The sequence below is a fragment of the Homalodisca vitripennis genome, chromosome 8 (genome assembly GCF_021130785.1).
Source record: "Homalodisca vitripennis isolate AUS2020 chromosome 8, UT_GWSS_2.1, whole genome shotgun sequence".
Taxonomy (NCBI): domain Eukaryota; kingdom Metazoa; phylum Arthropoda; class Insecta; order Hemiptera; family Cicadellidae; genus Homalodisca; species Homalodisca vitripennis.
The window spans coordinates 114,790,692-114,804,556 of NC_060214.1; the positions used below are offsets into that span (position 1 = coordinate 114,790,692).

General features: G+C 31.4%; 1 protein-coding gene across 3 annotated transcripts in view; it reads right to left on the minus strand.

Moving 5' to 3' along the window:
* Nucleotides 1–330: 330 nt before the first annotated feature.
* LOC124367937 (mitochondrial Rho GTPase) overlaps nt 331–13,865 on the minus strand; it is a 30,746-nt gene continuing 17,211 nt past the window's right edge. The window contains exons 11-14 of one of the 3 annotated variants that reach the window (XM_046825149.1): nt 11,421–11,633; nt 9,699–9,895; nt 6,848–6,916; nt 331–3,050 (exon numbers count right to left, since the gene is read on the minus strand). In XM_046825149.1, coding sequence (XP_046681105.1) covers nt 2,927–3,050; nt 6,848–6,916; nt 9,699–9,895; nt 11,421–11,633 — 603 coding nt within the window. In that variant the 3' untranslated portion in view covers nt 331–2,926. Of the gene's footprint in view, nt 3,051–6,847; nt 6,917–6,976; nt 7,019–9,698; nt 9,896–11,420; nt 11,634–13,865 lie in introns of all 3 variants that reach the window. The other 2 variants (XM_046825150.1, XM_046825151.1) reach the window with 2 other exon arrangements.

Here is a 13,865-nt window from a genome sequence, read left to right on the forward strand (position 1 = left end):
AATTATTTGACTGATAACAAAAATACACTTCTACAATCATGTTTAAAAACAAAATGTCTAGAATTTACCACCTTATACAATTTGTGTTACAATATCTGTTCATTTAGTTAGAAGCTTAGATTCAATTAAGCAGTCAGGCAACTAAACAAAAAATAAACTTGTTTATACCAACTGTTCAGAGTTAAACTAAATGAAATAAAAAAAAGTAACAAACAAATTTGAATGAAAATCGCTAGTCAAGCAAAATCTAACATTTTGACCACAATAAAATAACTCATCATATACAATAACCAGTGTCTTGTCAGGTAGTTGACAAAAATTAAGAAGCTGTAAACCGCACCTCACTGCATATATTTAAAAATCATGAAATTTTAAGTTTTAACTATAGCTAGTAACAATTAAAATAACCTCTTATATGAAAGGCAAAATGAAAAATTAAAACAATTCAGTATTTTTTCCTTATACAAACTATTGACATTTTGAAGGAGTGTTACAGACTAATTCATTTAAACACACATTGTGCAATTTTTATAGTGTTTAAGAAAAAAATACACAGAGGACAAGAAGATACAAGAAGACACTGAAAAACTATTAACTCATAGTACAGTTTAAATGTTTAACAAGACGGATTTAAATTGTGAACAGATAAAATGCAATGATAAGAAAAATGAAGTGACATACAAGTTCAGAAATGGATACAAATTTCATTGATTGTTCATTTTTCAACATAGAAACTCTAAGGTTTTGTAGTATTTCAAAGACAAGGAAATATCTACAGAACATAAAATTTTAAAAGAATAGTGATATAGTAGATTGCCGTTAATCTGGAATGAACATTAGTTGATCTGGATAAAAATAAACAACAAGAATGCTTAAACTTTACAGTTAACCGTACTTTTAAACTCTACGAATTATTTGTAAGTTTGAAAAGCAGATTTATATTGTAACACTAAGACAAAAAATTGTTATGACAGAAATATACTCGTTAATACTTGTAGTTATACAGTAACCTATTTTACAGATATTTAAAAATCAATTCAATTTAATCTAGACTTTTAATAACTGAGACATCAGTCAGTATGGTTTACAGAGGCTTTTACTAATATTTACAAACAATATACAATTTTGTTAAATTATCTTATGATAACTCTAGATGATTTTAACAAATATATTCTAGCAAAGTTAAGAAAAAGCCAAGTTACAAATTGTAAAAGCGTTATAACAACCATTTATGTTAGTAACAAAAATATATTTCAACTAAGCAATTCCTTGATACAGTAGAACCTTCTTGTCCAGTGCAAATTGAATGTAACATTTTCAATTAATACTTCAATGAAATGTTATCTAAATATAATATACTAATTATTTGTTTGTTTCTGAAAAAGTGTGAAAACTCTGTTGTTTTGTCTGTTATTACTCATAAAATGAAAATTGAATGTTTTATTTTTTAAATATTTTTTATCAACTTATAAAATATTTGTGTAATTAGTTTTTCTATTAAAATTAATTTCTAAAAATATGACCCTACTCTCGATTAGAACATTGCCTAATTAAGCCTGGCTCTAATAACAAAATAAATAATCAATACACAAATATCACAAGATTGTTTACATATTAATTTATTACAAAATTTAAAACAAAAACTGTCATTTATGATCAATTTAGCAACAAACGTTTTAAGTTTAAATCAATAAACTTTCAAATGAATTATACTCAACTTTTACTTTGTTTAATTAAAATATATCTCTGACCAAAGGACACAGCAAGGAAAAAGTTACGGTATTGTATTCATATTCATAACATTATTTCAGTTTTAAAAAAGAGAGTTGACCGGAAATGCTTACTTAATTTTTTCACAAAAAAATGCAAAAGTAGCTTATCCTGTTTTGATCCAAACTGCGGTTAACCGGAAGCCAACAGAACAGAGGATCATTTTACTGTCATCTCTGCTGTACGATTCATTCCTGCTGTGCTTTTATAAAATCAAAGTGCTTTTATAAAGCACTCAAGTATTGTTGATAATACAGATACCACAATATCGTGGAAAATTTGCATTGAGCTACACGGATTAGGAAGACATTATCTCACGAAACCTCTAGTTATTCTATTGCTTGAAAAAGAATATTTATCGTTAGCGATTATCATTGGGTTGTGCCACTGACTGAAAAACACCCCAAGTCCACTCAAACCTTATGGTTACTGAATCAATTGAGGCCAGACTTAAGATTCTACTGTGGTTAAGCAAAATCGTTATGATTTTTGTACTAATCATCATAGTGATATATCTATAGTGAAATATCTTTTGCTAGTTTAAATATTTAGTTATTTTAAAAACACATCTGTATTTAGCTTGTTATGTTACTGCCTTAGTCTAAGCAAATTTCACACTTCACAGCAAATAAAGTTATTATTTCTGAATGCATATTAATAAACAACAGTAAATTATTTTGCTTAATAAACCTGTCATATCAGTATTAATATAAAGCATTTTTTACACTTATACATAAATAATTTTTTTTATTCTCAAAAGTCAATTCTGAGAAAAAGCTCTTTAGGCGCATATTCAATAAGGGAAGGGTACTTAGTCCTCAATAATATTATGGACTAACTGAATGGGTTAATTAAACATTAACTAAGTGACAAGAAAGCAATGTTCAAATTCAGGTAACCTCAGAGTTAAAAAATAACTACAATGAGCTGATGGTTTTAAATCGATTTTTTCAACAACCTTATTAATTCCAGAGTTACATAGCAAATTCAATTACAGTAAAATTCGAAGTTCAGTCTTATTCCTACGCAACAAATTATGTATACAAACACCGGACATATCTAATATATACATGACTAGCAGACAGTGGGTTGTGGCCTAACATAACCTACCTAACCTAGCCTAACCTAACCTAACTTTGCAGACGAGACCGACTCACTATCTAGAGGCAGGCTTTATGAGACGTGCCACGATCATACCGATGGCTGCCACAAACGCGATTCCCAGCCCTGCCTTCCACACAATTGACTCGTTGGACAAGATAGACAGGTCCCGTAAATGGCTGGAACAAACACACAAGTCAGTTAGTGCACCTTGTACAGTCCGTGATTCAAAACTAATTAACTTTTCGTAACACTGAAGCTCACTTGAGAGTGTTACAGTATTGTTATATCTCACATTATGTTTTCAGAGTGCTCCAGATGGACTTTTGGAATTATCTTTACTTGATAACTTAATACAAAAAGCACTGACTGGAAAACTTCACGTTGGGTCTTTTCAAATACCTAAAATCAAGGGTAGTTAGGATATGTCCATCAAACTGTGTTGTAGTAATATTAATAAAAAATTAAGATTAAAAGATTTTTATTGTTTTTTGGCATTTTATAAAATAAAACGTTAGCTAACAATTTATTTTTCTGGTCAAATACATTATAAAAATATACAAGATGGTTCTAAATTTCATAGAAACAAAATTTGAAATTATTTAAACATGAAAGAACATTGGAATAAATTCCTATAAAGACACTTTATTATATATATATATATATATGTATATCTTTTTTGTTGTATAATCATCATTTTGTATTTACATACTTTTCATTCGGAGTGAAGAAAGCTAGCCGGTGTTTCAAGAACATTAACAAGAGAGACAATTGTAAACCTTTTTTCATGGATTCAGGCACACTAACGTTGCCATGTATTTATATACGTTACAAAGCCTTGTTTTCATCATGGAAAAATCTAACCTCATTAGTTTAACAAATTCTGTGTATTCTTATTACACCAGATGTTCAAATTTTATTGATATGAAACACACTAGGTTGAGCAAATCATGAAATAGTTATACCTACATTGGTACAAAACTCTTCAATAAGTTACCTTACAATGCCAGAACAATTTGTACTAAGAATTTTAAGAACACAACAGTGACTAAAAATGAAAACCACCTATTGAGTTGATATGAGATTTTAAACTAGTGTTCAGGCAATTTACATCATTTACAAAACGGTGGCTGTTTACATTTTTTATGCTAAATTTTATCAAAGAAGAGTAATTAGCAAAAAGAACAATAATAAATGTAATTTTTAAATAATATGGCATCCCACTTAGAATCGCAGCTACAAATAATAAAGAAATCAAATCCGTCTTCACCCGTGCAAAACTGCATTTAAAAAAAAATATTTTATGAACAGGAAATGAACGTAACTATTTCCAATTGCTTTAAGATTACTTCTAAAAATAACAACTTACTGCGAATAGCTGATCTAAAAATAAATGCCCAATTTTTGGATTTCACACTTCAGAATTTTACTTTCACTTTGGCTAAACTCATCTAAAACAGCTGATTCCCTTTTATAAAACCATTAACTCATTATTAAGTAAGAAAGAAAATTACTTTACATTCATTGTAATCCAAAGCAAACATCACTAGAGTAGGCCGCACTTAAATAGTCCGATTGTGGCTGGTGCTTCTGAATCCCACCTCTACACCCCATTGCCCAACACTGAGACAACATGTAAATCAAGCGGGCAGCAGTACATGACCATTAGCAATGTCATAGTAGGAACAGCTGGTGACGGTGACGATATGGCAACACCTGGTCTCAAATATCATCAGGCTATTTCGGTGCAGGCTACTCTAACTATTTAGCTTTATAATCATTAAGTGCTTTTTTCCAAAGTTATCTTTAGTTTTTATTTAATATTTTAACCCTTCACACGCCACAAATAAATCCCTTAACTTTCCTATAACGCAAAGACAATTAAACTATTTTGTCTTTAAATTTAAAGCTAATTTTTATTTTAACTAAATTATAAAAGGTAAAAGCAAAAAAGGTACGAAACAGGGCATTTTACTTAAAATTAGCGTGTTTATCGATAAAAATATAAAAAGAACTATTTACAGAACTGTTTATTTCAATTAAATTAAATACACACCTTGTTGCACTATGAAACAAGATAAACATTTCAAATTAATCACAACACTACCACACGATGAAGAATATTAATGAGATACATAGTAGACGTTCACTCGTGACAACCGAGAAAGCAGTAATACATGCCACGGATATGTTTGGTTATGGCTCTGTAGGAGACACAAAACTGATGAGCACATGGTCGGAGTTAGACAAAGGGCACCCCTCCCTCTGCTGCAGAGTGAAGGTCGTTTATATATACTTCCTGACAACGGCAATAAGCTTGGAGCGTGCACCGGGCATTTCGGAGGCCTTTTGTGAACTAAAAAACTCTCTAAGAGACATAATCTATAGTATCGAATATAACTGTATTTGGCATTTTGGTAAAAATCTACCATTCTAATATATCCATCTACAGCGTGGGAAGGATTAAAATGGCAGATAATACATATATTTATCCATTCTTTGAACTAACTGACATGTATTTATTATATGGGCTACAATAGTGCAGTAAATGACTATGTTATTTTATTTACCGTCGATAATGCTTTCATAGCAATTTTCGTTTTCTTGCTAAACAATAAGTTAGTATTTTTATAAAGGAGAAATCAACTGTTGTTCTACAGACAGCTCTTATTTATTTTCTTTTGTTCTATTCAGGTAAAAACTATGTCTGCGTAAACCAAACCCAAATATTAAATAATCAGTTAATAAATAATTAGTCAAACTTTATTGTTAACTCACACCTGTAGTTATACGCTAATTGTAAAAAAATTGTTAGTAACAAGTTACAAAAACGATATGAGCAAAACCAACGTATAATAACAATTCTGTTTTGATTCACAACCGTTCAAACCATATTAAGTGTGCCATGATTATATTTATTATCTACAGACATGTTGTGTGCAACTTAAAGACAGCTCTATGTATGTACAGAGAAACTTGACAAATAGTGACAAACACTTGACATGCAATCCAGAGCAAACACATGCACGTACACATCTTACAACATCACAACACAATTATATTTTTATTTAGGTTAGTACTGGAAATGCTCCGGTTTCAGTGGTAGCCCTGTGTTACCGGCCTGAAGACAGTACTGGGATGGCTGTGTACTTTACCGGCCTATACCTCACAAATATTCAATACTATATCCAACTTCCTCTCAAAATAATAAACATTTATAAACTGTTATACAAATTTTTTTCCATTCAGATGCTATTTTAGCTATTTTGTTACAACAATTAAAATAATTACACAAAGAAATTAAATAACTTTTTTTAGGCAAAAGCCGAAATTTTTGATCAAACCTATCTATGTAATCTCTGGCAATGACTATAAATCAGAGGTCGTCAACGAGAGGTCCCTAGATAGTTTTTTTACTAGATATCAATAAGACATAATTGGACAATGAAGGTATTCAAATAACCAGAATAGTCTTTATCAGGTTATATTATTATTATTTTAATTCAAATTGTTGATTGTTACGAGGAGATTAACATTCATTTGTAGTGTAAAACATACTTATTTCTGTAGTACTGTATTTAATTTTGCTAGATATTCGGAATGTATTTCTAATCAGTACCTTTCTCGATTTTCTTTTTTAAACAATTTTTATTTTCTTTCTTTCCCTGATTATGCTGCCCTTAAGCTGAAACAAAACTCCCAACTGGTACTTTGACTTTCAAAAGTTGCTGAACCCTGCTACGTAAATGAAATAACGGACAAAAACCTTTTACAACAACCCTATTTTTTCATACTCAAAGTACACACAAATGAATATTTCCACTGTGTTGAAATTGATTCTCTGCACTATCCAATATTTTCACCTATACTGTCTATGTGGGATGATTACAATGGTACGAGTGTAAGTAAGTATTCTTTTTGTAAGTATGTGAACCACACAGAGTTAGGTAAGGCTGTTACAAGGCAAGCGTGCGACCTGGTGAGACTGTAGACTAACTGGGGAGCAGAACGCAACAACAGCATGTGCACGACCCGACGCAGTGAACTGCAAGAGAAGGACAAGAGTGACAACAACAGTGAGAGTGAGTGAGAGGGGGATACAAACCTGGTATGGCGGTAGAAGAGGAGCCAGGCCGCATGGAACCGCCTGGTAACACAGAACACACATCACTCTCCAACCCACAACCCGGCCAGAGGACAAGACCACAACCGGTTTGCGTGTATTTACTCACAACTGAGTTCTTTGTTTGAAGTTTATTTTTGACGATGGAAGGATTGTGAAGGAAACAGGATTTTTCAGGACATTTGCCATCGTTCAGTGAAACAAAAAATCAGTAACACTACTTTTCGAGATCTGCGATCTGATCTCTTCTTCAGGTAAATAACTCCACCTTCAGGTTATTCTACCTGAAGAAGAGATCAGAGTGCAGATCTCGAAAAGTAGTGTTACTGATGTTTTTGTTCCACTGGATGATGGTAAATGTCCGGAAAAATCCTGTTTCTTTCACAACTGAGTTATGTTTATGGTTCTGACGTACAAATTAATTGTTGTCAAAAAAATAACGATGGCAAATGTCCATAATACTATTATCCTTACAATTGAATTAGTTGTAAATCAAATAAATAATAAGTTGTAATGATACTTTAAATTTTCCCACTTTTCAGTATACTTCTTTATAGTTATTTGGTTTTAGTGCTTGACAATTCATTGAGTCAATAAACAAATGATAGCCTACATTTTGTAGAAACAAATTTTATTATAAACGTTTTTTATTGGATAATATTATTTATTGATTTTAATTATTTATTATTGCATAGTTATTAAATTTTAAGAAGTTAAACTATAGGCTTTTACATTCAGTAGAGCGTCTATATATTCACTTTTTAGAAGACTCTACTACCAAACGTTTAGTTTTAAAGCACCATCCTGTGCTGCTGTTTTATGTGATATTAGGAGTCCGGAAGGCGCAGTATTTGTGTTCCAAGGCGAAGCGGCATCCACCGCCTCTTAAGAAAAACATTGATTGGGTGCGCGGTATGATCCAAGAGGACAGACACTGCATTTATTTAATGATTGAAGCTTCCCTACGGATGGGTAGCAGCAGTGTGAATAATTTCACGTGACTTTTTAAAAATCAGGAAAATGTTTTGTTGATGGGAAGCTCACAATTTGACAAATGAATAAAAAGTTGATTATATGAGAATCCACCAGCAGATCCTCCAACTGATTAATAAATGGGTCATAGCGTTGTTTCCAAAATTGTCCCGGGTGATGAGACATACATACGCTGGAGATTACTCTGAACACACCTAACATTTGGTAAGCCTAGTACAAAAACTCTTCACATATCTCAAACTTTCAGAGTGACCATCGTTATTGGTCCTAGTTTCAAACAAAATAAATTATTACTCCAAGAATAGTGAAATATATTGGCTATTTATTTTTAACTGGTTTAGCTTAACAAGAAATTACTTAAGTTCATAATTCAATAAACCGTATCTCTTTCATTTAATATTTTACTTAAAAGTTATTTTTTTAAATAAATTTGTTCAAAAATCTTTCAGTTTCCTAAAATGTAAAAAACATTAACTATGAGATTTGAAAGTTAACAGTGTACAGCAAAATATAAGATATAAATGCTTGAGTGCAAAATAATGAATTAAAAAAATATGTTATTGGTTAAGTGATTTGTAGTACTCAAGTGATTGTTGGGTGATTTTCAATGTTTGATGAGATATCTGGGTACATATAACTATTATTTTAAAATGATCAAATCAACCAGATAGGAAAGCTAGAGTGAATTATAATAGGTTTCACCCACTTTATAAATAAAAATGCCAAAGATGTGATAAAATTTCTTAAAATATTTTTTTTATAGCTCTTGTTTGGCAACAGCAGTTCAAACAGCAACTGGTTCAAGTCTGCTTGGAAATATTTACGCTTTTGAACAATTATAATCAATATAAAGTAATTATAAAGAAGATTTTAGCCATTGTTGTGGTCTTGTCCAAATTATAAATTCATAGCTGATGAAACTAAACATGAAGTCTAGTGAGACATTATTTGCCCTTTGGTATATTGTTATGGAACATTAACATACACTCATTCCACTCGTACTCAAAAGGAGTTTGTAAAAAACTATATTGATGAAACTATTGACTTTATGAAGTGGAGACAAGTCAATAGTCAAAAACATTTCTGAATAAAAAATAGAAAACCTTATAAAAAGCACCATCCTTACACCAGATGACTTGCGAAATTTGATATTTTGAAAATAAAAAAAAAAACAGTTTTCTATTCAAAGTTTAAGATTTATGTTCCAAAGCACCTAGCAGTGTGTGAGCCAGGGCTAAAATGTCATATGGTTTACAAAGTTTGGTTAAATATGTCATTCTGCTTTGTTCACCATACACCCTTACACAGTTATCTTAAAATTAATATAACAATTTCATAGCATAACTAATATAACAAAAATAAAGTAACACAAAACGTTTTGGACAACGGAATACAAAGAATTTCAAATTGCTTGGTGAAATAGATATAACAGTTTTTCAAAACCATTTATTTCTTTATTTGTTTGTAAACTAATGTATAGCTTTACTTTTTTACATAGTACCTGCTTTGGTAATTTTCATCAAAAATAAAAGAATTTAAAATCTGGTTTATTTAAAATAATTTACTATTAGAATCATTATTTCAGATGATTCAATTAACTATAGTCACCGCAAGAACCAGCAAAATGGAAACCAGAACAAACACATTACAAAAGAAAAAAGAAAAACCACCTCAATTTACAACAACAAAAAAGAAGAAAGTTTCTGCTTACGGGAAGGCAGACATAGTCGCAAGCTTGACGAAGAGCTCGGCTGAGCTGTCTCTTGATGCTGTGAAAGCATGGGGAGGTGACAGTTTGTGCATCTCACAAAAGTCTGCAGGCTGGATGGTGAAGTCTTGCCGCACCTGGGGTCTGTCTGCCTTCGTACAGACAACCATCACAGGCACCTTGCTCTCCTGGTAGTATTTCTGCAAAAGAACATTTTCGGTGACCTTAATTATTTAATATAATGGAAGCTATTACACTTTAGGGTTGATGGACATGGCATACCCAGCGAGGCCTCCAACACAATAGAAGTCATTACAGTTTAGGGTTAATGGGCATACACAGCAAGGGCTAGTACGGAGGTTGCCCCTCCTTAAAGGTAAAAATGAAAAATTTAAAAAGTTATAAGGAGATAATAAAAACAAAATTGGACAGGGTGACTGTAACTTGCTTACCATATTGAAATAGTGTAAAAATTGAGAAGATCCACAACCACCTGTTGATTGGTAGAGGAATCCGTTACGATCTAAACGACTATGACTTGCCTCCCCTTCCCTCCCCCACAAACTTTGATTTTAGGCACTCTTATACTAGAGTTGATTTTATCTATTTATATAGGTCTATTTCTTATCACTGATTCTGATAATTTCCATTACCGTAGAAAGCTGAATTTCAAAGAACATTTATTTATACCCTAAATAGAATCACTTAGTAATAGAAAAAGAAATTGATTCCTGAAAAAGCATTACTACTCCTTAAAAGTTCTCTTTTCTCTAAATAAATTTACTTCATTTACTGAGATTTAGTTCCCGTGTTTTCATTGGTGCATATCATACAGAAAAATTACAAAAAGTTACGTCATAAGCTTCTTTTATGGTGCATCCAAATTTTAATTATTAAAATTTAAATTTTTCTTAATCCTCCAAGATTCAAACTTTTTGATGATAAACATTTATCTTTTTAAATTCATTTTAAAGACGCTAATACAGGTCAAACCGCATTATAACCTATACCGTTCAAAAACCTGTGAGTTCTTCTTTATGTTTAGTGGTCTTTGCTTCAGCTGTTGTTTACAGCGAAGTGTGTATGCACTGTTCTAAATGTTGTATTGATGATATATTTAGTATAATATAAAAGTAAGAAAATTAATTGTTATATCAATGTGTTATTATATAATTAATGCAAGTAGGAAAAAACTTGAAATGTACACTTTTTCATAAAAGTATATAATACAAAATGTTTAACATTGTACATTTATATCTTCAAGATAAAATTTCCTACAATTTGGCTATTCTGAGTTTTGAGTATGTGTAATATTTTAAATACATGTGCATACTTTTTGAGAATTTTCTTTTATTTTTATTTATTTCTTTAAAATTTTTAAAGTAAGAAATTTATTTTTCTAACTTCATAGTTACACAGTCTGAAAGTACAGTTCTTTGCAAAAAAAAAGTAGTATAGAACATTATACATTTAAGTTACTATTAGATTTATTATAAATTTTACAAGGAGAGCCTGCAAAACCTCACAATAAAAAAATGATACTTCAGATTCACAATACTTCAGATTATTGAAGATTTTTGTGGTTCAATCTAATACGGTTGTATATGTTTAACAAGAAAATTTAACAAAGACAATGTTATCCATCCGGCCAACAACCGTTCTCCAGTCTGATGTAGAACACAAAAAAAAGGGGCATCACTCAAGGAGAGTACTGTTCCAACTCACCGTGAAAACGTTGGCAATGTACTCAAAGGATTGTGGGTTGGTTCCGTCGTACACGAGACAGACGACGTCACATGCCACATCGGCCGGGTGTAACACCGCATCCTTGTTCGGCAGATCGATGTCTTTCAGCACCAAGTACTTCTCTTGGCCGTACACGTGGACCATGTTGATGGTACATTGCGTCACGCCCTGTATCTCCCAGTCCGGGACATCCTGCAAGTCACAGGAAATTTATATTTATAGTCTTACTTGGTTTATTACCTTAGATTTCTATTCATAATATCAATCCTTGATAAAGTACCCATATGGACACAATAGTATGAACAGTACTTACACAGTGTGAGACTCACACTATATTATAATTTGGGCTGGTAAGGGTTAAATTAGCTAGTATATAAATGGTTTTAATCTGTCTGCTTCTCTCATATTAACGTTCTTTGAAATATTTATTTTGTAAATTGTAAAAATTGTATAATTGTAAATTGTAAAATTTTCCCACATCTATTACTTGAAAGTAAATTTCAAAAATAAATAGAAATAGTGACTTTACTGTTAACATTATTTTTTGTTGGTATTATTTCTTCATAGAAAGTAAGCTCAGCAAATTATTCTATATTTCTTCACAGAACCAAATTATTCTAAATTGAGTAGGACAAAAACGTTTTATTAGTGGTTGGTAATTTGTGTACTACTAATCCGTTGTCATCCGTTAATAATACGTGCAGCAGACACTCAAATATAATATAAAACGGCGATGCTCTAACATAAGATAAAACGTTTTTTTCTCTCTCTATCTAATGCACATGACCCCTGTTTCTATCTTGATGATAGCAAATAAAGATTTCTGTATCAGTGAGCTGTATCTGTATAAATATGGTAACTTTGTCAGCCAGCTTTCACCTGTGAATTGACAATATGTTGTTGCCTCAGCTAGAGCACTTTAGTTTCTTTTTGTGACTCTTCACTGGTATAAAGAATCAAGAATCAAGAAGTTTTTATTGTCTTTAAACACAAACTGTGTAATTGACAAAGTCATAGGCTTATAATTACTCTGTTCATACTCACTAACAATTATTACAGTTATATATTGTTTAACATACAATATATTAACAAATTAACAATAAAATATTACAAAATAACAATGGCATAATTAAAATATATTATAAACTTTGTTCTACAGATACACATTTAGACAAGACAACAATGGGATTTTTGATTAAAATACTAATACTAAAATAAAATTTAAAATAACAACAAAGACATATAACAGCTATTAAAACAAGACAAACATATAATTAAAAATTCAAGAATCAAGAATCTTTATTGACCATTAGGCAATTAAACAGAAAAATTACAATAGGTCTCGTCAGTTCTCTATACTATACAGTCTAGTTGTCTAATACAAAGTACTAAACATTTGTACTTAATAATATTCAACCAATAGAAGGACAGGGTGTACAATCTTTTCACTTAGTTCTGAGTTCAAAATGAGAACAACATAGCTTAAAATTACAAAACTTAACAAAATAAAATTTTTAACAGAACTAAGCCCTAACTATTTACATTTATCCCCTCAAAATCATCACAGGCCAAATACTCTTCAATGATGTAAAATTCCTTTTTCTTTAACCAGTCACACAATGTTGGTTTGAACCTTGATAATGGCAAGTTTTTTAAGGTAGTGGGGAGCTTATTATAAAGTTTGAGCTGCTGATAGTAGTGACTCTTGTAAGATTTATCAAGCCTAACATCGGGTGTGATTAGATTATCTTTACTTCTGGTGTCATGGCCGTGGATATTACTGTGAGTCTCAAACATATTCAAGTTTTCCTTTACATGGACCACATTTTGAAAAATATAAATACAGGCCAAGGTCAAAATATGGAGCCCAGCAAAACTATTTCTACAAGATGCCTGGGTAGGTAAGCCTGCAATTGTTCTAATGGCCTTTTTTTGCCAAACAAATACTCTTTTTGCAGCACCTGAGTTGCCCCACAAACGAATACCATACCACAGGTGGTTGTGGAACAGTCCATAATAGGTCAGCACAAGTGTGTCCAAACCTACACAAAATTTGAGTTTTCTTAGCAAATAATCGATCAAACATGACAATCGACGCAGAATATATAAGTCAAAATTATTTACTTTTTACTAGTTTTGCATAAGATTTCACCTACCACTATATTGCTGAACTGAAAATGGTAAAATATAAACATGACTTCTGTCCAATGATTAGAGACACAGTGAATCTCTACAAATTCTAATCTTGAATCTTGTCAATTGATTCCTAAATCCTAATCTTTGTTGAAAATTCAGTAGATGAAAGATTTAGCTTTGACACACCACTAGAGCACACCAATTTAATCACAATTTAGCATTTCATACTGTCATTTGCAACGTTTTACTAGGGATGTCACAGTTATCGAATCACTTGCAGCTTGGACT